At 38.0% G+C, this 26,166-nt stretch overlaps 1 protein-coding gene across 3 annotated transcripts in view; it reads right to left on the reverse strand.

Annotated features, from left to right (window-relative positions):
* Positions 1–1,551: 1,551 nt before the first annotated feature.
* Positions 1,552–26,166, reverse strand: part of tead3b (TEA domain family member 3 b) — a 33,321-nt gene continuing 8,706 nt past the window's right edge. Inside the window, exons 3-14 of one of the 3 annotated variants that reach the window (XM_053498751.1) lie at positions 21,133–21,384; positions 10,626–10,690; positions 9,618–9,680; positions 7,641–7,652; positions 6,011–6,139; positions 5,857–5,900; positions 5,661–5,722; positions 5,429–5,565; positions 4,735–4,908; positions 4,471–4,614; positions 4,030–4,182; positions 1,552–3,896 (exon numbers count right to left, since the gene is read on the reverse strand). In XM_053498751.1, the coding sequence (XP_053354726.1) occupies positions 3,783–3,896; positions 4,030–4,182; positions 4,471–4,614; positions 4,735–4,908; positions 5,429–5,565; positions 5,661–5,722; positions 5,857–5,900; positions 6,011–6,139; positions 7,641–7,652; positions 9,618–9,680; positions 10,626–10,690; positions 21,133–21,256 (1,221 nt within the window). In that variant the 5' untranslated portion in view covers positions 21,257–21,384 and the 3' untranslated portion in view covers positions 1,552–3,782. Of the gene's footprint in view, positions 3,897–4,029; positions 4,183–4,470; positions 4,615–4,734; positions 4,909–5,428; positions 5,566–5,660; positions 5,723–5,856; positions 5,901–6,010; positions 6,140–7,640; positions 7,653–9,617; positions 9,681–9,828; positions 9,892–10,625; positions 10,691–21,132; positions 21,385–26,166 lie in introns of all 3 variants that reach the window. The other 2 variants (XM_053498752.1, XM_053498753.1) reach the window with 2 other exon arrangements.

Here is a 26,166-nt window from a genome sequence, read left to right on the forward strand (position 1 = left end):
TATATCATCAAGCATTTTAATATCAGCTAGTTTACTTCTAGCCTTAAAAGTATTCTCTGATTGTGCAGCTTAAGAGGGATTTTTGATTTTCCCACAAACTGAAGACATGCAAAAGTGCTTGTTTTAGAAGAGTCAAATTATTGGTCTGCACCAGTCTAAGAAAACAATTAAGGATTGTGGTAAAAAAAAAAAAAATTGAATCAGCTGTGTCTTACTAAAAGTCTACATAATCATGGGTCCGGTAGAGTTGCAGATTTGGAATGTGCGTATGTGCAAGAGAGAACAAGATGTACAGGGAGTAAAAGCCTCGATCTACTGTATGTACGTTAACAGAGACTGTGCGCCAGCAGAGCCGCTCGCCTGCCTATCAACACCTGAAGGCACAGCTCTGTTGTTTTCTTTAACATGGTTTGGTTTATGAGATGTCACCATGACCTGCTCCATTAGGATATATACTGTAAGCCACTGGGAGTTGTGGGGGGGGTTACCTCTCTCTTGCAGACACTTTTGCTGTGTGTGTAACAGAGATGTCCACTGCTGTTTTAACTAAACCTTTACTCTTGTCGTAATACTATTTAAAGTCTCCGGAGTTGTTAATCTAATTTCCATCTCAGGATATTGTTACATTTCCTGAAATTGGGTTAAGAACTGTCCAACTGGTAACATCCAAAACAATCGTGAAGACCATTATCAGAGCTCATTTAAATGCTTAGTGAAGTTGCAATCTAAAAAACCACAACAACAAAAGAATAATACGAGCAAAAAAAAAAAAAAAAGTCATCAGTTTAAAAAAGTAAAAAAGCTGCATCAAGGAAAACAACCAAGGCGATTACAAATTACTGGAATTGGGTTAAGAACTCCCACTATCGACCACTACCTTTACTAAAACACTATCAAACCTGGAAAGATAGTGCTGAACTGTTGACTCTGTGGAAAAAAAAAAAGTGGTCGGAAAAAAGTGATGAATGGAGATCACTTAAACACCTGAAGTTATAGATAGATATGTTTAATAGTGAAAGTTACGGCATTTCCATACTCCCAAAATGTAAAGAGCGCTCATAGGATTTGATTTAAGAAGGTCACTTGTTAGTGGGACTCATCAGAAAATATGGCTTTAGGTTGTTACCAAGCATAAAGATTGAACTTGGAGTGAACATGTGTTCTGATGAGTTCGGACTGATCCTACTCCTGAACGATAGGTAGTTTAATGAAAGAAGGTAAGCACCCGTTACACAGCAATAAAATGACGTCAGCTGATGACTTAAACGTACTGAATGACCAGGATATCACAACAAGGACGTTTCTCTTCCCTGATGCCACGGCCATATTCCAGGAATCATATTGCGGAAGAGTATTTGTGGGAGTACATGGAATGATGAACTGGCCACCACATTGTGTGCTGTGATCACAGCTAAAGGTGATTGAAAGAAATGTCAGCTTGTGTTATAATTTTTTCCAGGAACTGCTTAAACTGAACAACTTAAAAATAAGTGCACATTTGCTTTGTACTACTATGAAGTGTACTCAAGTCACTATTTCATCACACAAATGTCCCAAGGGGAGCCAAGACAATTTTTATTGGTATTGCTGAACTGGTATTGTTGTTTAGATAATATTGTACAAAACCCTCACATTGTATATAACATAAATGACTTCAATGCACATTTGGTAACCAATGTCACAGTGAACCGTTACTGGGTATCGAGGGGGAAAAGAAAACTCCAACACCATTTAGATTATTATATAAAATCTCAACAGTAACACACAATTTTCAATTGATGCAAACAGCATTAATTGAAAGTCAAAGAGCAAACATGACATTAATAATTAATAATAACAATAAAAAAACAATAATCCAAGAGCCTGTAAAAAAAAAGTACAATTGAGGAAGCTGTCAAAGTTCACAGACACCACCATTTATATGCTAAGGCTGTACCAATGCAATGATAGCTTAAAGCAAATTAAGCCCATCACTGTCCATTTACCATGAAGTACCGTTTAACATGAAAAGCATTGACGAATGAATTTCTGCATAAATTTATTTTGTAAATCATTAATTAAATCTTCAGTAAATTTAACTAAAGCTTATGCAAAACTCTTCACATGGAATTAAATGAATTAACAAATATTGTCAGCACAAGAAAGACCTGCAACTGTATAATAGATTATTTTGTCCCTCTTCCGTTGCAGTGAAATCAGTACAAGTATGTCATGTTGGGAGACAAACAGTGAACCTTTTGTGTCAGTTCTGTTTAAACACCGTATGGTACTTTTCAGACATAATCACTTATTTCGTATGGAGTAAACAGTATAGTACTCTAGTATTCATAAAGAGCAAAGACTAGACAGCTTTGACCAACAAGTAGACTTAAGGGAATGACATGATAGTGGTGAAACCACTTGTCACTTTTTGATTTTTAAAAATAATTTCTGATTGAAAAAACCTTTAGCAGTTTGAAATCATTTGAAGCGTACCCAGTATTCAAAAAAGATTCATTCAAATGATGAGTATGGCACAATGGTTTGTGTGGAAGAAGTCAATCTCCTCGTAGGCACAGTTTTATAATGCTGAATCTTCCCTAAGGATTCAAAAGCACCAGAAAACACAATAACAAAAGGCAGGACTTTCCACTGTCAAAAACAGCAACCAAAAACATTTAATTTAAGGGTATAGTAACGCTACCATTAAAATATTACCCATAGGCAGCCATAGTTAAGCCATCTTCTTTGTGTTAGAAGGTAATTTAACGCAAAACACATCTACATACTGACAATGAACTTATTCACTTAGTTAACCTCTCTTTAGTACAATGTGCTGTTATTCATTTACAACAAGGCCTCTTGAATGCTTCCTTATGATTCAATGTACTTGTTACAAGTAGGAAATAAACAAACTGAACAAATAACTGAAGTGATATTTGATTAAAAGGCTTAAATGCTTAATCATGCTCTTGTATCAAAACACTAGCAAATATTTGTATTGATTTATCTCAAGAGGTAGTCAAAAGGCACTTCAGAATGTCACCCACACTGTTCTTTGGACAGAGGCACTTGTAAATTTCACTGACTTGTGTAGTGGGTGTGTAAACCTTCTTATATCTGACACCTCCTTATTAGATAAAGGACAGGTCAAGGTAAATATGCGTCGCAGTGTTTCTCAATCTCTACACGGCCATATGTTGCCTTTTAACACTGCAACTTATACTGTATATCAAACTGTCATTTACTTAAAATAATATAAAATATGGCCTTTGCACTTGTTACTTAAGGCCAAAGTTTAACTGATTGTTCAATATTGTTCCCATGTAGGAGAAACAGCAGGATGTTTACATTAGACCTATCCTACTGAGAGAGAGAGAAAAAAAATAGGCCTTGTCCTTACTTCTTATATGCACTGTGTACCTAAGGACACACATTGTCTTCCAATGCTAAAACCTCAACTTCCTGCCAACATGTTCAACATTCATAGTCCCTCAGTAAAATAGAAAAAGCAAAAACAAACAAAATAATGTATAATTTGTTTGCAGTAAAACCGACGAGACCCACTTTGTTTTTAAGGCATTTAAATATGTATAAAAAACACTGTCCTTTATCAGAGCAATTGTACATTTCTAATTTCCATTTGTGCATGGCCCTCTTTTTGAGCCTTTATCCACTTTTACTCGGATCAGTACGGAAACAAAAAAAAATGCATCCGTTCTTGGCTACATGCTCGTGTATTGCTCTGACGTCTGGACAAAAAGATAGAATGTCCATTGGCGAAACCCCTTCTCGTAGAGTGGCTAGTCCTTAATGAGACGGTAGACGTGGTACTGTGCCCCATGTTCGCTCGTTGACACTTCGAATACAAATGCTATGCAAAGCAGAGTTTCCTGTGTTTCCCTGTTAGTCACCACCTAGAGGGAAAATAAATGTATATCATTAGTTTGAAACATATTTGAAAGCCATAAAATTTACATTATATATTACATTATGGCTTGACTATAACTATATCACAAACACACACACACAGTTGTAGTATTGTGTTACCTGCAATATGGTAAAGTTCTCCAAAACACTGTTCATCATGTACTTCTCAGGCAGGTGCTTGAGCTTGTGGATGAAGTTGATCATGTATTCGCACATGGGGGAGCGGTGGATCCTGTACACACACTTTCCTCCTTCCATTCTCGAATATTCCGTCTAGCAAACAAGCAAATATTATCAATCCTTTGAAAAATTCAAAGAACAATTATATTAACCTCACTGTCTAAGAAAAGGGAAATATAAAACTGTGCATTTGTGTTTCAATGTAGAGATCAACAAATTCTGCGAAATGTTTTTTTTCTCATTGCCACCTGCTGGACCAATCCAGAATATTCCATTTCATTTCCCACTATGTAGACGGATAAACATATAAGAGATGCTAGAATGCTGATTACACAAAGTTAAAGAAGAATAAAAAACAAAAACAACAAAAAAGACACTCACCTCTACTTTCTCTACCACCTGCTTGCCAAACGAGCAGACTTTTGTGGAGACAGTAATGGTCATGTTCTCAGTGCTGCAGTATTGGCTGCTGACGCCATAGAAAGATCCAGGTCCATCCTGCATATCGTTGCTATTCAGATCCGCCTAAATCATAGAAGCAAACCAAGGTCAAGCCGGAGTTCTATTCTTTACTGTTTTTTTACATTTCTGTTAGTCTAGATCTAATAATCTGCTCTGGCATTTTCACTGGTAAGTCATGCCTACCCAAAATTTGACCAGGAAAAAGGCATTTTGTGGGCCCTTTTCATACAGCTCTTTTAGCCCTCCCTTCTTCTCCGGGAATTTGTCGTAGATCTGCCGTATGTCCACTGCCTCGAGCAGCGGATCGCTGTATGATGGGTTGGTCTGTCCAATGTGCACAAATAAATGCTTGCTGTACTGTATAAAGGAATTCAGAGCATTAGGTTTGACTGATCTTATAATACAGTAAATAATAATAACAATAATAATAATAATAATTAGAACTTTATTAATCCGGGAGGGAAATTGCTTTTTTGCATATCCCAGCGTAACTGGGGTCAGAGCGCAGGGTCAGCCATGATATGGCGCCCCTGGAGCAGTTAGGGTTAAGGACCTTGCTCAAGGGCCCAACAGTGGCAACCTGGTGGAGCTGGGGATCGAACCGCCAATCTTCTGATCAGTAACTCAGTGCCTTAACCCTTTGAGCTACCACTGCCCCAAATATGTTACCAAAAGACAACAAAACAAAATTTTTATTAATTACTTAGTCTGTTCATTCAAATATTATACATTTTTTAATGTAGTAGGTTAGTCATGAAATAAAGCCAATTTCCATAAACAAGACTGATGTGGTGATTTTCAAAGAGGCCACCTTGCTCCAATTTTCAACACTTTGTTTCAAACACAGTACAACCTCCTGATGTATATTGTCACTTACAGTGTCCTGGTCTCTGGGAACCTCCATAAAGGCGGAGTACTCAAGCATGCGCAGTTTGGAGGAGGCAATGGTGCGGTCCTGCCACACAGGCACGGCAGTGGCTGCTGGGGGCAGAGGGGGTGCCAAAGGCTCGTATGCTGGACACCATGTAAAGAAGAGCACCAGTGAAACACAACACAAACATGAAACGGACAAACCCATCCTAGGAGCATTCTGTACCAAAAAAGTCTACCTGATATCGGAGGTGGAACAGGTCCAGATAGGTTTGTGTAACTGCTTGCAAATGGCTTGATGCTGTAACAATAAAAATGTTATATTGTTAGTGTCATTTGAAATTTCCGAATTCACATGGTGCACTCACTTTTGTAACACATCTGCTATACATAAATTAGCCTTAGATTAGATTAGATTTTTAAACCGAAACTTACTCCTGAGAGGGTCCAGGTTGTCCTGGGATTGGAGTCGGCCAAAACTATAAAAATCAGTATTTGAAAAACAGAAAGAGAAAGCAGAATTCAGGAACAGGAACAAATAAATTAGCAGATTGGTGTTCCAAGGGCTGGGGCTACTGAGACTACTGACCCGAGGGGGAGGTGCATAGGGTGGCTGGGTCAGTGGAGGAAGCTGGCTCTTGATCAGATTTGGAGAAACTATCTGGGCTGAGGACAGTGACGCCATATTCTGAAGAGCCTTGTCTTTAGATGCTTGATCCTGAAAATGAAAAGGACACCGGTCAGACAAGAATTAAACACACCTACCAAAGTTAGATTTGCAGTGAAATAAAGCTTATAATTATGTAGGGCTAGGAACAATTCAACAGCTTGTTTATTGCCCATAACCCATAAAGGTAAAGCATCAGAAACACGAACAGGTGCAGACAATTGCAGGTATAATGCCCAAGAAGGAAATCAGAGAGCACACAGTGTTACAATTATGCAGTAAATTGTGTGTCTTTGTGTGTTCCGCGCATGTGTGTATACAGTGCATCTCAAATTTGAATATTGAACTTTTTCTTGTATTTTTATTTACACAGTGATCCTTTTATATATTCTAGATTCATCACATGTAAAGTGAATTTTTAAACCTTTTTTTCTTAGATTACTTTCTAGAATCAACCAATCTGCTTCTTTGACAGTCTTTCTAATACTGCAGTCATCCATCTTGCATCCCTCACTTTTCCCTTCCAGTCAACATTCCATAAATACGCTTTAAAACAGCACCCTGCAAACCGCCAGCCCTTACAAGCAATGACCACCTTTAGCTTACGCGCCCTGGGGAGGGTGTCGATGTTCATCCTCTGGACAACTGTCAAGTCAGCAGTCTTCCTCAAGCGTGTACTGAGATCCATGATATTTATACTGTATGAATAGTAATTAATTTTTTTGTTTAAATATTTTTAAAATACTGGATTATTTATTATCCTGAGCTGTAAGCTGTAATCAAAAAGATGTGTAATGAATCTAGAATATATATTTTTTTATTAAATTATGAAAGAAAGTTAACTTTTTCATGAGATTCAACTTATTTTTAAACACACGCGTGCACACACCGTTAACGTCCTAATCTAGTTCAATTTGTTTATAGTGCTCCTCTGGTTTTCCTTAATAGCAGAAAAAGGCGACAGGCAGAAGCAGGTACGAGAAGTGATTAACAGGTCAGCTCCTGAGCACACACTGTGTATGAGTCTAACACAACAGGCAGGTCCATTAAACACGAATTTACCACACAATAAAATTTCTCGTTCTCTTAATCTGTCTGAATTCACAGCCAGTCAACTGGTTTCAAATTAACCAAACAATTTAATGTTACTTAAATCAGGACACATTGGGCATGCAACAACGTAACATGAACATCTGATTTTTTTTCTTTCAAAATATGCATCATAATAGTCCAAGATACTCTATACACACTCTCACTATTGTCTTTTTGCACTCACATAGCAAGCGCATGATAGTCGTCAATTTTTTAATTTCAGATTTATTCCATTAAAATCAAATGCATCACCATAAGCAAACATATCATGAGACGGAGGCTGAAGCAGGGAATGCATGAAGACAATGACCAGCTATTTAAAATGACACATTAAAGCACATGTATACTGTGTGCATTTAGAGAGGATGTAGAGAGCGAAAGAGCAATGCTGGGCATTAGGAGGGCTGTACAGCGTGTGGTAAAGCCAAGAAAATGCACAAATATCCAAATCCACACTTACCAAGTTCATGGCCTGAATCAAAGAAAAGAAAGACCGTTAGTACAATATCCAGAGAAGCTATGTTTTAGTGTGTTATTTTGCAGTGATTTGGGATGATTTCTCTCTCAGATATGATTAGATGTGATTCTAATAATATGTGAGAGATGTCTGCTAAAAGTCTATTCCCAGCATGAAGTTAGAAACAAACAGTGAGTCATTTCCATGTTTTGCATAGAATGCTCATTTTGCACTACTTGTTGGAAAGAAAGCTTTTAATATGCTCTAAATGTTTAAACTGTTGTAGCTTTTAAATACAATACAAATACATTGTAAAGAGATAGGAATGTGCTTTGGAAGAAGAATAGATTAATAAGCAATACAATTAGTAGATAGTCAGATAAAGGTGACCACTTTTACAGCAGCTAAGAAAGTGCTTGTGTCATCTAGATTCAGATATATTTCTCGGTCATTACTTGCTGAATAATACAGCACACAGATAATGTACGCTTTTTATAAAGGGCTCAGTTTCCTTAATTTACAGGCCCACCCAAACCTTTAATCTCACACGAGACAAAGACAAACAAAAAAATACCATGTTGTTTAAGGCTCATGATTAATCAGAAATTTTTATGGGAGCTTTGAACCTAATTATAAAACTCAAAATGTTTTATTTATTTATGTTATAAATGACCGCTTGGAGACAACCCTTATGGTCCACCATGGGTTCCACACTTTGGGAAACACTGAAAATTGAACATGTTAAAGATCAATAATCGGTGTATCATTAATGGTAACAATACACACGTTTTTCATAGCCACACAATCACAAAAGTTGTTAAGTGAGAAAGTTAGTGAAACCAAAACATTTTAAACAAATAGAATAAAAAAACTATAATAAAAGGACGGTGTAACAGATCTCTCCCCATGTTTTGACACGCATGTAAAAGCTGGAATAACTGCAAGGTTTAACAATCATAGTGCAAAATTTTACTTTCTTACTATGTGGTTATATATTTTAGTAATTTAGGGAAAAATCTACTCCTAATCCTGGCTGCCAGACAGTTGTAAAAATCCAGCCTTCTCAGAAAAAAACAGCCAAATAATAAAATCAGGCATAGATCTCGTACTGTAGCTCAACGATTTACGCATATTGCTTCCTTCAATAAAATGAGCCTAATATTTATTACCATACCAAGACACGTTTTACTTGCCGAAATTGATCAAAAAGTAGCAAACTTACTGAAAAACCTCACAATCTGGCAACACCATTCGTTTAACGTTGCACAGCTTAGCAAGGTCAACTCTGATTGGCCGTTTCTTTTCCTTTGTCCTTTCAAAATCTGAACGGCAAGCGCGCCCTCTTGTGGTGTACAAGTTAATCGACGTGTGAGCTACAGAGCATTATTATCCAGAACAAACATCATCAGTTAATGAATTGGTAATCAGAATTGGTAAAATTCTAAATGGTAATAAATAATTACTTATTAGCATTCCCACTTTCTGTAGCTGGGTAACTGTTCTAGCTATGTTAATCTGAAACATATCATGACTTAAAACCTAAAAAGAAAACACAAACAAACAAACAAAAAAAAAAACTACCTGCATGGATTGTGCTGCATGGGTATAAGTGGTCAGGGTGAAAGTTTGGATGGACATAGGGGCTCTGGGTGAAAGGAGGGCAAGGGTTAAAGGTTAAAGAAACAGCGAGCATCAGGAAAGACTACAGGCAGTGAGCATGGAGCCATCATGCACTTTTAGCCTTAACAGCTACAAAGCAAAAGAGTGCTGAGCACTCTATTCCACTCACACCACTCCAACCTCCATCTAACACAGGCAGCCTTTGTTTTAAGGGGACTTTCACTGGGCTCTTCTTTAGGGTTTGGTCAGGCAGTTGCACAATGGAATACATGGTTCCATAAAGTAACACTGTCTCCGATTTGTTAATGCAAAGCCAAATGCTGCAAAGCACCCCCCTCCCACCCGCAAGAAAGCGCATACCTTCAGCTTTGACTGTATTTCGCGAGATTTTCTCCGGGCAAGAACCTGCAAATGGCTAGAAACCTGCAGAAGAGAAGAGCGATAGAGGGGGGGCAAGAGGAAATAGAGAGAGAGAGAAGAGGGAAAGAGAGAGAAAAGAAAAGCCATAACCAAAGAGGGAAGAGACTGCTGTTTGCATGCTAGCCCTAGGGGGCTAGCAGGAGACACCTACCTTTATACCTGCTTGGAACTCGCGAACTTTCTTCCGTGCTAACACCTGTATGTGACTAGAGACCTAAGGGAGTGTAAAATGGTTTTAAGACACACCCAAGCAGACACATTTTGGCACAAAAAATGCTCTAACACAATCATGAGTTCCTGATCACCTACAACGTTCCCAATTGTGGGGTTGTGTCACAAAAGCAAAATCTGTTCACCTTTACAAATAATACAGGATTTTTAAAGAAATATTTTAAACATGTACTGAAAAAATTATTTATACATACATATACACCAATCAGCCATAAAATTACATCACAAAACATTGAGTCCAATATTGTGTAGGTTCCCCTTGTGCTGTCTGGGAATCTCTGGGCTACAGGACATGACTCCACATGACCCCCATCTCTGGGGGTTTGCAGTGGTGTCTGGCACTGGGATGCTGACACCTCGGGCTCTTTACTTGCTTTCCACTGTGTGCAGGGTGTTCTGGTGCCCTTCTATCACGGCGAGCACTAGCTTTTTCACAGAGCCGTGCTACATTGCCTTTACATGGGAAAATCATCCTGACACCTGTTTACTGGTACATAATTGATAATGTTATGGCTGATTGGTGTGGGTGTGGCATATATATATATATATATATATATATATATATATATATATATACACACATACATACATACACACACACATACATACACACACACACACACTGTGTATGTATACTTTGAATAGCATTTGTTTATTGCAACACTATAATATACAAAATGATTGAGGGAAGAGTGGAGGGAAAAGAAAATCAGGTACCTGTTTTCTTGTGCGGGTTTTTCCTGTCCTCAGCTTAATGTACCTGGCAATGAGTTCATTGCGGCCTGTGGAGACAGGGGGGAAACAATGAGTGCCCTTCATTTTTCATTCTTTACATTTCCACAAGGTGGCACTCAAAGAAAAGGCTACTTCATTGCACTTGCATGCACACAGACACACACACACACACCGCTAGAGAAGCCCTTAGGCACTAATGAGGTGGCTTACCACAAATGGAAAATTATTAAAGTGAAGCTTGCCAAATTTAATCAGTGTTCATCACTGAGCATTAGCCACCTCTGCACTTTGAAAAACTTTATTATACACCAACAAGAGAGTTGTTTCAAAGTCTAAAAGATATACTGCACTTACATAACATACATTAAAAATATTAATTAACAATTCTATCTATCTATCTATATTACATTAATTGTTTTAAAACTAAACATAATCTAATGCTTCTAATCTGAACTGAAACACATCTTTGCCAGCCACTGGAAGTGTAATCTCAACATTAATGTTGTCAGGACATAATGTCCAGATTTATTTGTGCTGCACACATTTTCTGAACAGTTCATTAGACAGATGTCTGAACCGTTGTGTGCATGTATAAGCGTGTGTGTGTGAGTGTATGTGTTTGTGCACAGAGAGTAACAGGCCATGTGTGCACATGCAGAGAGCTCATACACTGTTGCTGGCCACAAAAACTGCAAACAGCAATGCAATCGCCCCCCTGTTGCTTCTAGCATTGAGAGCAGCTATTTCTGCATTTTGGGGGATTATAGCGTGCAGGAGGAAATTGGAAACCGTGGACCTGCTGGTGGTCTAACACCTGGGTCTGAATAGTTCTATAACCCAACTCCTGTCATCCTTCGATTGTTAGGAAAAGGCACTAATAGAAGCCTTACAGTCATGCAAAACAATAACATTTCCCCAATGATTAAGATAACACAAACTTAAAACCAGCAGAATTACTTCTCTGTTTCGCACTTTGCATATCTTTCAGCTATTAAATACACCTTTAATGTTTTATCTTTACATATAATAACACTGCATAGTTGGCATGTCTGTACTTTTAAGATATTTACAAAAAACTAATTTGGGGAAAATGTAAGGGGAGTAATAGAACACATCAAAATGGTTTTGGGAATTTTTGTCTGTCCGTCTATGCATGCATCACGTAAAAACTACCATACACATTTTAATGGGGTTTTTACAAGTGTATTTGGCCGAGCTTGAGGATTAGCTAAGCTTAGCTAGCTAAGCTTTGTTTCATTGCAATTGGCCCACAGGAAGAGAATATGCTACTTTTCATTTTATATACTCCTCCCCGCCCCTTTTTTTATGAATCGCTTATATGCAGACATTAAAACAAGAAAATGTGAAATAAGTATCCACAATGCTTACTTCAAGTGCTGGCCCTTAAGGTCTCATTATTGTGATACAATGTTTCTCCATACTTTTTAATGTAAAAGCATTTAAATAAAAATAAGAGAACCAATGAATTACATTCTTTTTTTCTGTTATGGTTCATTAACAAACCTAAACAGCGTGATGCATGGAGTGTATCTTAAAATTTCTTTAAATTCCATAATATGATATTTATGTCATATCAACAGCACTAGTATTCCCGGTACCCTATTTCTCTTGCCTTTTCCCTCTCTCTTGTTCACTCTCCCTCTTTTTTGTTCTCTCTCTCTCTCTGACCATAAAAGTCAACTCAGTGCAGTTCTCAGCAGAGGAGGGACACTGAAAGAAACTGTGGGAGAAAGCAAGAGACACATGTACTGTGTTAGCCCTTCCCAGCCATATGCTTCCCCCCTCCGCCCCGCCCCCTACTGACACACCCGCATATGCCTCTGCCTCTCGCTCTCTGCCTCCGCATTCCTTACATTTCTCAGCGCCTGTCACATCTGCCCCACACAGCCTGACTGGATGAAGCAGGGCCAGGAGCATGCGTGGAAAGAGAAAAGAAGCAAACAGAGAAAAGAGAGGGAAAGAGAAAAATGGCTTCAATGTTTCTGCCAACAATGGGCAGCTGGAGTCCCCCACCCCAAATCCCTCTCAACAACAGACGCTTGCATCTGCTGCAGACAGTCTTCATTCACTACCACTCCCCTTCCCCCTAGATCGCGTGCTCTTTCTGTCCAACTTTTCAACTGTTACCTAAATCAGAAAACTGTAAGCTTAGCCACTCAACCAATGTTATGTATCCATCTGAAAATACTTGTGAATCCTTAAACTAATCATAAAAGTGAAAACTGGTAACAAAGTTTTTATATCAACTTTAATAGTAAAGAGGAGCAAAGGGACAGCAACACTATAGGCAGGTGACACAAACAAGTTCATACAAAATGTGAGTCAATGTGTAGGCACATGCACACTCGCGCGCGTGCACGTACACACATGCACGAGTTGAAGCAACTCTGTGCAAGTTGTCATTTTGTCTCATAGATTAACACTTTTTTTGCCTTGTTTGGGACAAGGCCCGGGGCGGACGTTTTAACCTTTCCTGTGCCAGAACACGTCCAGCCCGCTTTATAACAGCATACCCCGTGGAAATTTCCACCTTTGCCGAGAAATGGAACTCCTCCTCCGTGCCTCCCTTACCTTCCTCCCCCTCTTGAACCTCACCGAACTCTTTTACTCCACGTTGCCCATCAGTCACTGTGATAGCCATGTATTGGGCCACACATACAGTAACTTCTACCGATGATTTGTCACTGATCAATGAAAATAAAGTCACTGTTGTATAGGTTTGGCATAATATCTTTGTAATTTTCACTGTATCAGTGCACAGGTTTAGTTGTTTGGCTTAATGCTAAAATGTTAAAACCAGTTAACTTTTGTGGATTAACAGACGGCTAAAACTGAACCAACAATTTCAGGTTAAAATATAAGTTAAAAATTAGACAATTGAATGTACCTGCTCTGTTAAGTGTGCTAAAGCCAGACTGGTAACAGAGGGGTTCAAACAGGAAGTTGAATTGTTTTATTAGAACTTTGAAGGAACTATTACTACCAACTATGCTTACTGGGAGGGATAACTGGAAAATTTGATGTCCTGATCAATGTCATTTTTGTCTAGCACAATGCTATTTACATTAAGTAAAGTTATTCATGGCTTTAATTTTAGTTGAATGTGTTAGGTTTAATTCCAGGATTATTGTGGTTTATGTCTTTGTATTTGTGAATTTGTTGTTTCCCTTTTTCTGCTGAAATGGTGCTGAACACATTCTTTATATTCAGTGTATGTCTTATGTAGAGGGTCTACTTGTTTTTCTTTGGTGATACTGCTTGTCCTGGTGAAGTGTGTGGTAATTTGTACTCTGTAAATCTGAGAGGCTAGATTAATGGTATATGATTTTTCCTACTCCAGTTGTGTCCAGATTTTTTACATTTTGTCGCCCCGGAGGATGTCACCCCTTTTCCTTGTGCAAGCAAGAGTCATTAGAGACCATCACAATTTCACTTTGACTCCCCTGTTTGGTGGTTATCATTTATCCATCATATCATTTCTATCAATCATTTTTCTTGTTGGTGTGATTATCACAGTCACACAACATGGTCCATAAGTACGTAGACAGGAACTACTTTTTCAAAATTCTGCCTTTTTACACAACCACAATGGATTTAATCAATAAGGTGTAGATGTGCAGCTTTAATTCGTGGGATTTAAAACAGATATTGCATTAATAATTTAAAATTACAGCTATTTGTACAAAGGCTCAAAAGTAACTAAGAACTAGAATTAGAATTATCTAAATGATTTCTGATACTTGGATTAACCCATGGACATTATTAATTGTGACCTTTTTTTGTGAATCTTTATGCATTCTATTTTGTCTTCAGTAAATCAAATTAGGTGGTTATTTTGGTTATTTAATAACTTTTTTTTAATTTGTCTTAAGAAATTCTTGGGTAGCTTTCACAATGTGTTTGGGCCATTATTCATCGATACAACATTTATCCAAGCAGAAAATGATGTTCTATACTCTTCAGAATTAACCCTGCTACCACAAATGCCCAAGCCCCATATTCATGCCGTAACACTTCTGGCCATGAGAGTTATCAATTGTGTGCTTCTTGGGTCAAACTCACAGTATTTAGATTCATGAAGGTGTCTCTTGATTGTAGAGTTTAAAAAATTAAGCTTTTGTATTTCTTTGGACCACATTTTAAAAATCCCCCAAACACCTACTAAATACAAATGACCCTTAAACACTTAAAATCAGCCCCATACCATTTATAGTTATAGTCTGTCATGAAATAACTAAGCAACTGGTCACAACTGGTACTGAAAATATTCATCAATTATCCCATTACTTTTGAGCCATTAATAATAAAAAGAAAATGGCAGGAATTCCAAAACTTTTAATCCAACATTTATGTTGAACCCATTTAATTAAATCTGAACGTCTCCATTTAAATCACAGACTCCATTTAAATCACAAGATATGTTTATAATAGCTTGTTTTCAAACCAATTTCGGTGGTCTACAGAGGCCAAATTATGAAAAAAGCACTGTACAACTACTTATCAAACTAATTATATCCCCAGTCCTTAAATGTCTAATACATCAAACATGCTACCTCTCTTCATGCAACATTCAGCCCTGTTCAACCAGTTTCCCTGAGAGGAGGGTACCACCTCTTTCCTTCCTAGAGTGCTGGCCCTAAATCAACATGATTTGAACCATGGTTAAACCCAGGTAGAGAGCAAGTATCTTAACTGCAGAACCAGCCTGGCTGCATTTCTGCCAGTTAACTTCACCCACAGGTACTCTCTGAGATAAAATGTAAGAACTCCAAATAAGACGGAGAACAGAAATGCATGTCTGCTCAGCATAGAACAAAGCTTCCTTTGCAATTAACAGAATTGTTTCAGACACAAAAAAAAATAAAAATAAGGATGAATTCAAGCAAAAAAAATCTCATCCATTATGCAGCCCTGAAAGTTCATAAAGACTACATTTGTGAAACAAAATAGACTGTCGGTCACTAAATAACCCCCCTCCCCGCTTTAATGCCTCAACCTCGACTGACCAAGGCAGCAATACCAGGGCAGAAGCAGTCGGCATGCCTTTGGCCTAACGTCAGTGGTGGAATTAGGAATGCTGAGCTCATCCCACTCGTGAGAGGACTTCTTCAGTGGCAGGGCCTTTGGCCTCACATGACTGAGTGTAAGAGGAGAAGGCATTTACAGCTATGGAAAAAAGCAAGCACTCGAGACAGCCGCAGGGGGTACTCACTAGCCAAAAAATGGTGAGAGCAAGTGCAAAGGTCATAAGTTGTGGTGAATGTTTGTTTTCGGAGTAGACTTAAGTGCAAAAGCGCAAGACATTTTTTTAAAGTAAGAAAGACTGGTTGCGTGGGAATCAGCTTTTGTATCAGAACCAGAGAAAGTGAAAATTCCTCAGTGCCACAGTTTATTGTCCCCAATTCCTTAGGAACATTTACACGTTACTGACACGAGATCAAACATTACAAAGGCAGCTGATTTCAAATAAGGTTAAAAATAACATTTAGTAATGTCAGGACTTGTGCATGTGTAGCTTGACCACAAATGAATTATGAAATCTTTTAAATCAAGACAAGCACCTACAGAGATTTGACAAGCTTTACTGAATGAGCAGTAGCACATAAAAATCAAGGTCTTGAGATTTACTGACCCAGTGCTATGCACTACAAGCCTGTGGTTGGAACATAAGTTCCCAGGAAAAACAGTACGACCCCAAATGGAAACACTGTAAAGTCATAAATCAAATGGTAAAGTTAAACAATGTAGTTTCGTTGAACCAGATGGACAGATGGCTGGGCCTGCTTCTGCAGACCGGATCCAAAACCTGACCCACACTCAAAGATAATTATTCAAAATAATTTAACTTTATATATACACTATATACAGTACTGTGCAAAAGTAGACACCATATTACCTTGTAGTATAAATTGTACAATACTAGTCCAAAGTTTAGGCACAAGTTTGGATTAATTTCTACATTTTAGAACAATGCTGGAGATATCAAAACTACACAAGACAACACATAGGGAATTAGGTAATTAAGTAACAACAATAGGCAGTTGTTATTTAAAGACACAGGGGTTAGCTGTTCTGGAATAGATCTTGCAAGAACAGTCAAGTGCATTTGCAAAACCCAATAAGCACCATAATAAAACTGGCTCTCATGAAGACCATCCCAGAAAAGCAAGACCAAAACCAAAACTTACCTTTGCTGCAGAGAAGTTACTAGCCTCAAAAATCATAAACTAACAGCACCTCAGATTAGAGCCATTTTGAAGTAACTGCATAACGTCTGCATAACGTCAGCAGACACATCTCAATATTAACTCCTCAGGGTTTATTGCATATGTTTCACAATGTAGAAAGAAATAATAATCAGGCAAAACCATGAAATTAGAAGATGTGTCCATTATCATGTAAAAAAAAAAATGAAAGAAAAAGAAACATTTAATATTTCCAAACACAATTTAAAAATGTATAAAAAAGTAGCATTACACAAGAATAATTGTATGCCTGTAAAGAAAGCAATACATTATATAACAAAACAGTTTTCAGTAATAAATAAATAAATAAATAAATAAATAACAAAAGAACTCTGGCACATTCTCCAGCACACGCAATAAAACCTCTCAGCTGTTTTATTTATAAAATGCACAAATCTGCTACACTATTAATTGTTAATTTTTACACCAAATATTGACTTTATTTTGGTACAATTTATTATTCGTAGTTTCGAATAGAAAGTTTCCTTTCTGTAACTTCAAAATCATATTTTATGTTTTTTTTTTTTTGGTTGTATGTGCCCAAGAGATTTGCACAGTACTATAATTAAAACAGCTGTTATATTTTGTGTATAGTTGTGTAGAATAGGTGTGATGGAGAATATGAGTTCTTCTGGCAACTGTCCCATTTACTCCTTTCTATTTTCATGCAAAACTCATCCATCTGAAAACTGGGTTGTTATACTGTATGTTGCTTTCTTTACAAGCATGCAAATATTCTTCTGTAATGTTTTTTTTTATTTTTTTTTTTTATAAAGTTTGATGTTTTGTTTGGAAATAGTGAATGGCTTTGTACATAATAATGCAGACATATATAACTAAATGTTTACTACTGGAACTAAAATATGGTGCCTAAGACTTTTGCACAGTATTGCATAATTTGGATGTTTAAACGTCTGAAAGAATTTGTGAAAATCCTCCAATTTTGCAATGTTTTCCAGCTGAATCCCACAATTTTCATCCATTACATCCAGCTCTTGAGTAAGAAATTCTTTCGTGAATTATCGAGTTCCTTACATCGAATTTTCGCTTTAGTTATAGCATGCACCCAAGCTGGCATGGACTTCATAGGTTTGGGCAAAACCTAATGATCCATTCTAAATAAAATCTCTCACCTTAGCAGAAAAAAAATTAGGCATAAAGAAATCTGACCTGTACAAAGTGGTTAAACATGGTCATCATCACAAATGTGCATATAGTTATAGCTACAAACAGTACAAATTGGTAAATATTAAATATTTAAGATAGTGATCATTTCTACATTCATTTAAAATTTTCAAAATTTGTAGATCATCCTGTTTTTATACAATTTCAGTTAAAGAAAGTACAAAAAAATCCCACATTTAAAGTGATTTTAGACTTTTGGACCACTCTGTAGTTTGTTTTAGTTACTTTATACGATTTTTTTAAAACCATTAATTAATTTAATGAGATCATTTTATAAAATGAACTGTTGTCAGATTTGCATAAAATAGCTGCTGGTTGGCTGTTCCATTATCAATGGTATTATCATTATCACACCTTAAATTATTGTTGTTGTTATTAATAATTTCATTATAAAACCATTTTATATACTCATGCTTTATTCATAAGATTTGGCTACAAAGATTTTTCAGGCCTAAATCCTTATTTTTCCAGTAGCAAACTGTCATCATTATGGTTAACTACTTCAGTACTTTTATCTTCTTATGATAAATTTCCATCACCATCTAAAGTTTCTACAGCATGAAAGCAAGTCACTACAATTTCGCCTATTACTACAGATTTTCCATTTTAACCGGTTGCAGGGCTTTGGGGACACAAGCTTGGATCATTTGGTCAAATCTCTGGAAATCAGATGTGCTTCTAAAAATAGACATACAATCATAGTAAATCATTATAAAAACAGAACCTGGTCATGTCATTTCAAGGCTGTACATAAGGGAAACCCTCAACATACCTGAAGCAGCAGTAGTGCCGGAAAAATGCTAACAATGTAATAGTCACAATGGCATTTCTTCTGGCACTGGCTTTATGTGCTGAATGTCTAACAATAAACATCAAAGCAATTCATTGTAACTGAATATGTACAGATAAAAATAAACGAATGTATACTATGTACTTCGCAATAAATGTGCACAGGACTGGACAAATTAACCTTCTGCCATCATTTATTTATAAACGTTATTTGACTGTTAAGAAAAATGTAAAAAGTTTTTCTTTAAAAATATGAAAAACAGACAAAATTGCATTTAATAATATTCTAATGTTTAAGTGAATGTGTGTGTGTATGTGTAAGAGTGAGAGCGAATGAGAGAGTGCAAGAGAGACAGACAAGAGAGAGAGAGAGAGAGAGAGAGAGACAGAGAAACAGAAAGAAAAATAAGTTTAAAGCAAGCTGTGATTGAGCAAGACAAACAGAGCTGGTTTTGCCACTTTTTTCAACTCTGGGAATGAAGACAAAAAAAAAACAAAAAACAAAAAAACAAAGGGAGTTAACTAACTAACAAGGAAGTAAATTTTCTAATGATCTTAGATAGCAAAGCAAACCAGTTTAGGGGGGAGAAACAGACAAGCAGGAAAAAATTGATCATGGTGTTTCTGCTCTACAGGAGAAACCTGTCTGTGTCATGGCCTTCACATCCCAAACTCAGGGCAAGTGGAGGCCTGTTTAGTACTGCACTATGAAAAACACAACTGCTGGCTATGATCTGTATGTGTGCATTTCCTTTACTTCAACCCAACCAGAAGAAAATATTTTAAAACACGTCATATAGGATGCATTTAAAATACGGCCAAAGATCTAAAATGTTACAGAAATACAATTTATTACAACAATCTTTAAAAGATACTATTTATTATTATTATTATTATTATTATTATTATGATTTATTATTGAATAATTATTAAATTATTAAAAAAATAAAGCATGTATTAATTTAACATACTTTTTAAAGTCACAATTAATGTTAACTATTGGAAAAGAAATGTTGGCCTAAGCATAACTGATAAGATCTGAAAAAACAGGTATGACTGACATGGTACGCCACTGTGTCTGTGTGTGTGTGTTTGTGTGTGTGTGTGTGTGTGTGTGTGCACATGCATGAGTATGGAGAGATAGCGTGTAATAACTAATGGTGGGCAACAGGCTCTGTTTCCTCAGTTATACAAGTGTTCAAAACATTATAAACCTTCAGGTCTGTCCAATTCAACTCTCTCTATCTCCGTCTTCCTCTCTATTTGGCAACACCCACAAACCACCAATCAAATGTCTTCCCTCCAGCAATCACTCACTCGCACACAATCTTCACCATACAATTCTCTGTAATGCCCAAACGAACTGTAGTCTTACACACATGCAAAGAAATGCAGTAAAGTTTCCTTTGAAAATATTGCCATTAAATGTTTCCAAATAAAAATACTATAAACAGGAATAAACAACAAACTAACTTAAAGCTGGTATTTGATGTGAAAACCCCTTGCTGTAAACAACAACAAAAAAAACTAACCCTCAAATCATTTGGAAGAAGTGGCTGGTATGTACTACTGAGTCTGTAACAGTCAGCAGTCTTAAAATCATATAATAAACACCTATAGTAAAAATTGAATTTAAAAAATATCAGGCTGCCTAAGACATTTTTATATATTTTTTTAAATAAATAAAGCTGGTTTGCAATTCAAACATGTTTCAATTGGATAAAATGTATGTCACATTGCTACGTGCAGAATCGGACACAGTGAAAGATCATGTGGTATACAGAATAAAAAAAAAAAAAAAAGACTTTTCCCTCCAACGTAATCACTGTATTTGAACTTAATATCTCAAACTATTCCACGTCCAACCGCACAATCAGCAATCAGACGGTGTGCAATTTCAAAAAGCAATTTCCTGTTTCTTAGACTTGGAGGATTAGGTAATCTACTACAGCTAACCTACTGTCCCCTGGCTCTTGCCATTTAAGGACACATTAGTGAAAAATCACACCTGTGTGAGTTCAACTTAATTTTTCGCACATGGAGACCAGACAGTTTAGGAGGGGAAAAAAAAATAACGCATACAAAAAACACAGGACTTTAGGATGTAACCTCAGTAGAAGTTTCTACATTTCTTTATATATAAAACTAGGAATATGCCAACTTTCCTATATTTGTAAGTATATTGTGAGGTTTGCCTAATAATAATAATAAAACAGCATTTAAAGAAGCATCATTTTAGTCTCACGTACCATACATCTTTCCCTCATCCGAGAGGATGATCTTGCGGCGGCCACAGGGTGGGTAGATGGCGAGTGCCTCCTGGAAACTCTGCTCAATATCGGGGCTCCATACACCCTCCGCATCACTGTCCATCGTCTTATCGAGGTCATCGCCGCCATCTTCCAGCCCCTGCTGAGGGCTTCCGTTCGCACTCCACTCGTTTGACGCAATGGTGCCGGCTCTGATCGGGCCCTGCCACGAGCCCACACACTACTCTGGGACTGCAATAGAGGGCGACATCATAAATTACCGTTGCTATCAAAACTACACATACTGTACGCTGATCAATAACTTTTAAAATTCTCATAATATGCAGCAATAAAGTGAGGTTGCAAACACAGTTAAAGTTACAAGTCATAAAATTAGCAGAAATGACATTTTATTTCTAATGTGCTCATAAAGTGTTAAAGAACCATATCCTTAATGTGACTTCCTGGATGCTAACGCCCATCCAAACGACAACGAATTTTTGACATTATATAAAACCCTATTTTAAAAGGTCTCAATAATCAGGCCAGGCCTAAAAGAATTCTTGCGGTTGGGAGAGAGTGGTCCAATGTGGCTGTCGGAACGTCTGAAACTGGTTAAGAGATCTTAAGTATTTTTCAGGCTGCTTCTCTTTGCGTGGTATTGTTCCCGAAAACTCAGGTCCCAGGAGTGACTATTATACCCACATAATTCATTCTTTTATTTCACTTTCTGCTGATGTTGACTAAAATACACAGCTTGGGTAAATACGGCTGACTCGGCACGTGACCTTCCTGGGGGGATACTTGAAGCGCTCTGGTTACGGCCATGCTGAAAGAATAAGCTTTGCTTGGCAGGCTGAGAGAGTGAATGAGCAAAACAACCAAAAAACTCAGAGGCCGTCTGGAATAAGAGCAGTCTAACTGCAAACGCAGGCTATGATGTGGTCTGAAATGTTGCACAGATTAATTAGTGATACAATAACAGCTTCCAAGGCATAATAAGGTCTGTGGGAAAAGGAATCTGATTGTTAACCCGATGTCCAATTTGATGTATAACAGAAGTCTCTGTATGGTGCAGATGCATGTGACTGGCTATCTCAAAGGGAAAAGGGTCAAGCAAAAGTGAAGGATTAACCACAATTTGGATCTTATCGTCATTATTATGGGTTGTGAGCCTAATATTTGGTGATCAAAGCAGTGTGAGAATGAGCTGTGCCTAATGGGGACGATTAAGCAGTACAGATGTGTAAGAGCTAAGGAGATCTGCATGAGGGAGAAAAGGGTTACTGGTTTTCTTTTGAATGCCAGAATTTGGTCAAAAAAAAAAAATTTTAAACCCGAGCCCTTTGGGTATTGGGTCTGTGCTTCCACAGTGATATATGGCAGAATTGAGGTGCTGCATTTCAGCAGCTTAGTAAATTTTGAAATATATTTATTATGGACACACCTTAAAATGGGCTTTCCTGAGTTTTATTTCTTTCTACATTTTGAAACAATGCTGAAGGCATCCAAAACATGCAACAATCTTTGAAATGCTAATATTGGGATGTGTCTGATACCTATGCTCTGGAAGCCGGCTCTAATCTGAGGTGCTGTAAATTGGTGATTTTTGAGGCTTCCGAATTAACTTCTGAATGAAGTTCTTCTCTGCACCAGAGGTAAGTTTTGGTCTTACTTTCCTAGGATGGTCTTCATGAGAGGTCTTCCAGTTTCATCATGGAGGTTGATGGGGTTTGCAAATGCACTTGACAAAACTGTTCTTGCAATAACTATTCCAGAACAGTTGACCTCTGTGTCTTTACATAACAACTGACTGTTGTTGTTGTTTTACCTAATGCCATGTGTGTTTTTTTTATCCAAAATTATTCAAGAATGTAAGAAATAAGAACAAACTAGTGTCCAAACATTTGACTGTTGTGTCCAAACTTATGACTGGTGTGACACACACACACAGCCGTAAACAGACCGCTGGTGATACTGGAGCACTTAACTCCTAGGGAACCTGGAAAGTACTAAAAAGAAAAGCTTACTTTACACTGAGGTGTAAAGTACCCGGCATCAAGTAAATTTACTACATGGTGCACCATTATGTGGAACACACCATTAAACATAGACAAACATTAGTGTTAAGTGCAGTTAACACATAGGAGGGCACATTAATTATAACTGTTACACAAACTTAATAACTTGTGTCACCTTAGGCAAAGAAATTTCTCAAAATATCCTTGGTCACTGTGTGCGAGTGTGTTGGTGAGGGAGATAAGTGTACATGTAGAAAGAGAGGCTGCTCTATTAGAGAGCTGGGCTTAAATTCCAGACATCTCCTTATTAAGGAATCACAGCAAGCTCTCTCTCTCTCTCTCTCTCTCATGTGTTAACTGAGCTCCCTCTCTGCCCTCTTCCCCACCCCAACCCAGCCGCCCCACGCTCTCAAGCACTCTGCCCAAATAAGGAGAGGAGAGCATGGGATGAGGGGAGGGGAGCACACAGAGGGAAGGAGGAGTGTGTGTGTGTGTGTGTGTGTGTGTGTGTGTGTGTGTGTGTGTGTGTCTCTCTCTCTCTCTCTCGCTTTCTCTCTCTCTATGTATCTGTTGTGTGGGCTGGGGGTTGGTGTAAAAAGGGAGGGAGGCAAACAGCGGAGTGACCAATTTAGGCGTCCACTCCAGGGGTCTAGAAAACAGTGGGAACGACAGCAGCACCCGACACTCTTATGCCAAAGAATCACACTGAAGCTACAGCTAGTGTCTGGCCTACAGGCACTAATACAGTTACAAATTCATTAAACTGAGAACATTGAAAAATATAGTGTCAAATCACCGATGATGAAAGGAATTTAAAAGTTTCATGGCTTTTACTAGCACGTGGCTGACATGTTTTGATGAACTTAAAGTAAGATCTTTAACATTGACCTGTAAAAAGTGGGATCTTGCTACTAAATATATAAATAAAAATTGGAGGCTGACAAACACACCTGGAGGTAAAAACAGAACATCAGTCTTCCTTAACATCTGGAGAAATTACAAACGCTGCGTTCAGCACACTATCGTCCCTTCAAGGCTCAAAAGACCTTTGGCATTACATGGCACAGCAAGGGTATTGTGAGTGAGACACCACAGTGCACATCTTTAACACGAACATTTTTTTCTCTCTCTCTCTCTCTCACACTCACACACACACACACACACACAGAGACAGCTACAATATTCAACTCTTTACTGAATGAAATTGCACACCATTCACATTTGGTATTAACATGCGTGTCAGGTGACTGGACCAAAGGTGGACAGCTCAAAGTGGAGGTGTGAATGGAATCAACTATCTTTTGAACCCCCTTCAGATCACTAGAAGTTGCATAGTACAGCTGCTCAGTTACACTATTGATACCGTGATCTTTTAGACATGAAAAGGTTCAATTACACAGACTAATTGCCAACATGGGCATTTTGCATACATTCTGTTTATTGGAAAGACTTGAAAAAGCATCAACCGGTGCCTTTTCTAGCTTTATCTAATCAGTTGAAATGAACCTCATACTGCAGCCTCAGATTCATGCTGACTGGAGTGGAACAGCGAACTCTTCTGCTGCTGTAAGCCGAGTAAAAGTTCAATCTTCAATTACGAGATGCTTTTCCGTTCACCATGAGTGTAAAGAGTGATTATTCGGGTTATCACATCCTTCCTGTCAGTTTAAGCCAGTCTGGCCATTCTGCTTCGACATTTCCACCCACCTAACTATTCCTATAAAGGAAGTGATGAGTGTACAGTACAGCACTCTGGTGCTAGCCTATTAAATACTAGCTTATGAATTGAAAACAGACTGCATGATGTTATGTTTGATCATGATGACTCATTTTGCAGAGATGGTCTAGATCAGTGGTTCTCAGCCCTGATCCTGGGGTATCCACTGTCATGTACAGTTTTTCTGCTCCATCACACCTGCGTCAACTCAGAAAGTAGCTGATTAGGTAAAGTAAAGAACCACCAGCTAAGATATATGCGGGTTAAAAATGAGTATTATAAGGTGAGTAAAAATTTGAAATCAAAATCTCTCTCTAACTCACTCACTTTTGACAGCACTGTTGAAGGAAACTTTATGCTTTACACAGATCAGCCATAACGTTAAAAAACCAAAAAGGCTTTGGGTCTCCTTTTTGTGCTACTGGGGCAGCACTGGCCCCTCAGGGTGTGGCTCCACATGGCCTCTGGGGTGTGCCGTGGTGTCTGACATCAGGACGTTAGCTACAGATCCTTTGGCTGCTGTGGATTGTGGGATTGGCCCGCCATTGATCCGACTGGCACTTCCCGTGGGTGCTAGGTTGGGATCTGGGAAGTTTGGAGGCCAGGTCAGCAGCCTTAAGCTCTTTGCCTGCTAGGCCCAACGGACACTGCTCCACAACGGTTGTGGTGCAGTGGGTGTTCTGGTGCCTTTCTATTGTGGACAGAATCTACTTTTTTGAAGATTTGTGCGGCACTGGCTTTTTTTTGTGTGGGATGTGCTAGCCCTTGGTCCCTGCACACGAGTGAGCCTTGGGTGCCCATGACCCTGATACCAGTTTACTGGTGTATAGTTGGTGAGCAGCCACCTTTTGTGATTGTTCGCGTCACCTTTGAGGGGTCACAATGCTATGGATGCTCAACATATAAACCTGTTGGCTACACAAATGACATACGGAGAGAATCAGCTTGAAGCTGTTGGAAATGTCCTACATACTGTACTACATTTTGTTTAAAGTTTTATTAAGTATAATTTTTTTTTTTTTTTAACTGACATCTGGTTGATTACCGACGATAACAGCCTCTAGTATCACATACAATGAGCTCTTATTATATAAGACTGTAGAAGTCCTACGTGTAACAGGATCTGCAGTGAATGCTCTGCGGTAGGAACATTCATTCAAACACCTGCTAGTGATGTAGCTTTTCCCGTGTTTATGAGGAGCAGTGTCTATATTTGCTTTTCAGTTAAACTAGTACACATATAGCACAGTCTGTGTCCATCTTCTCCATCTTGCAGACTGACATCAACTTAAACTG

Source organism: Clarias gariepinus, chromosome 6 (genome assembly GCF_024256425.1).
Source record: "Clarias gariepinus isolate MV-2021 ecotype Netherlands chromosome 6, CGAR_prim_01v2, whole genome shotgun sequence".
NCBI classification, from domain to species: Eukaryota; Metazoa; Chordata; class Actinopteri; order Siluriformes; family Clariidae; genus Clarias; species Clarias gariepinus.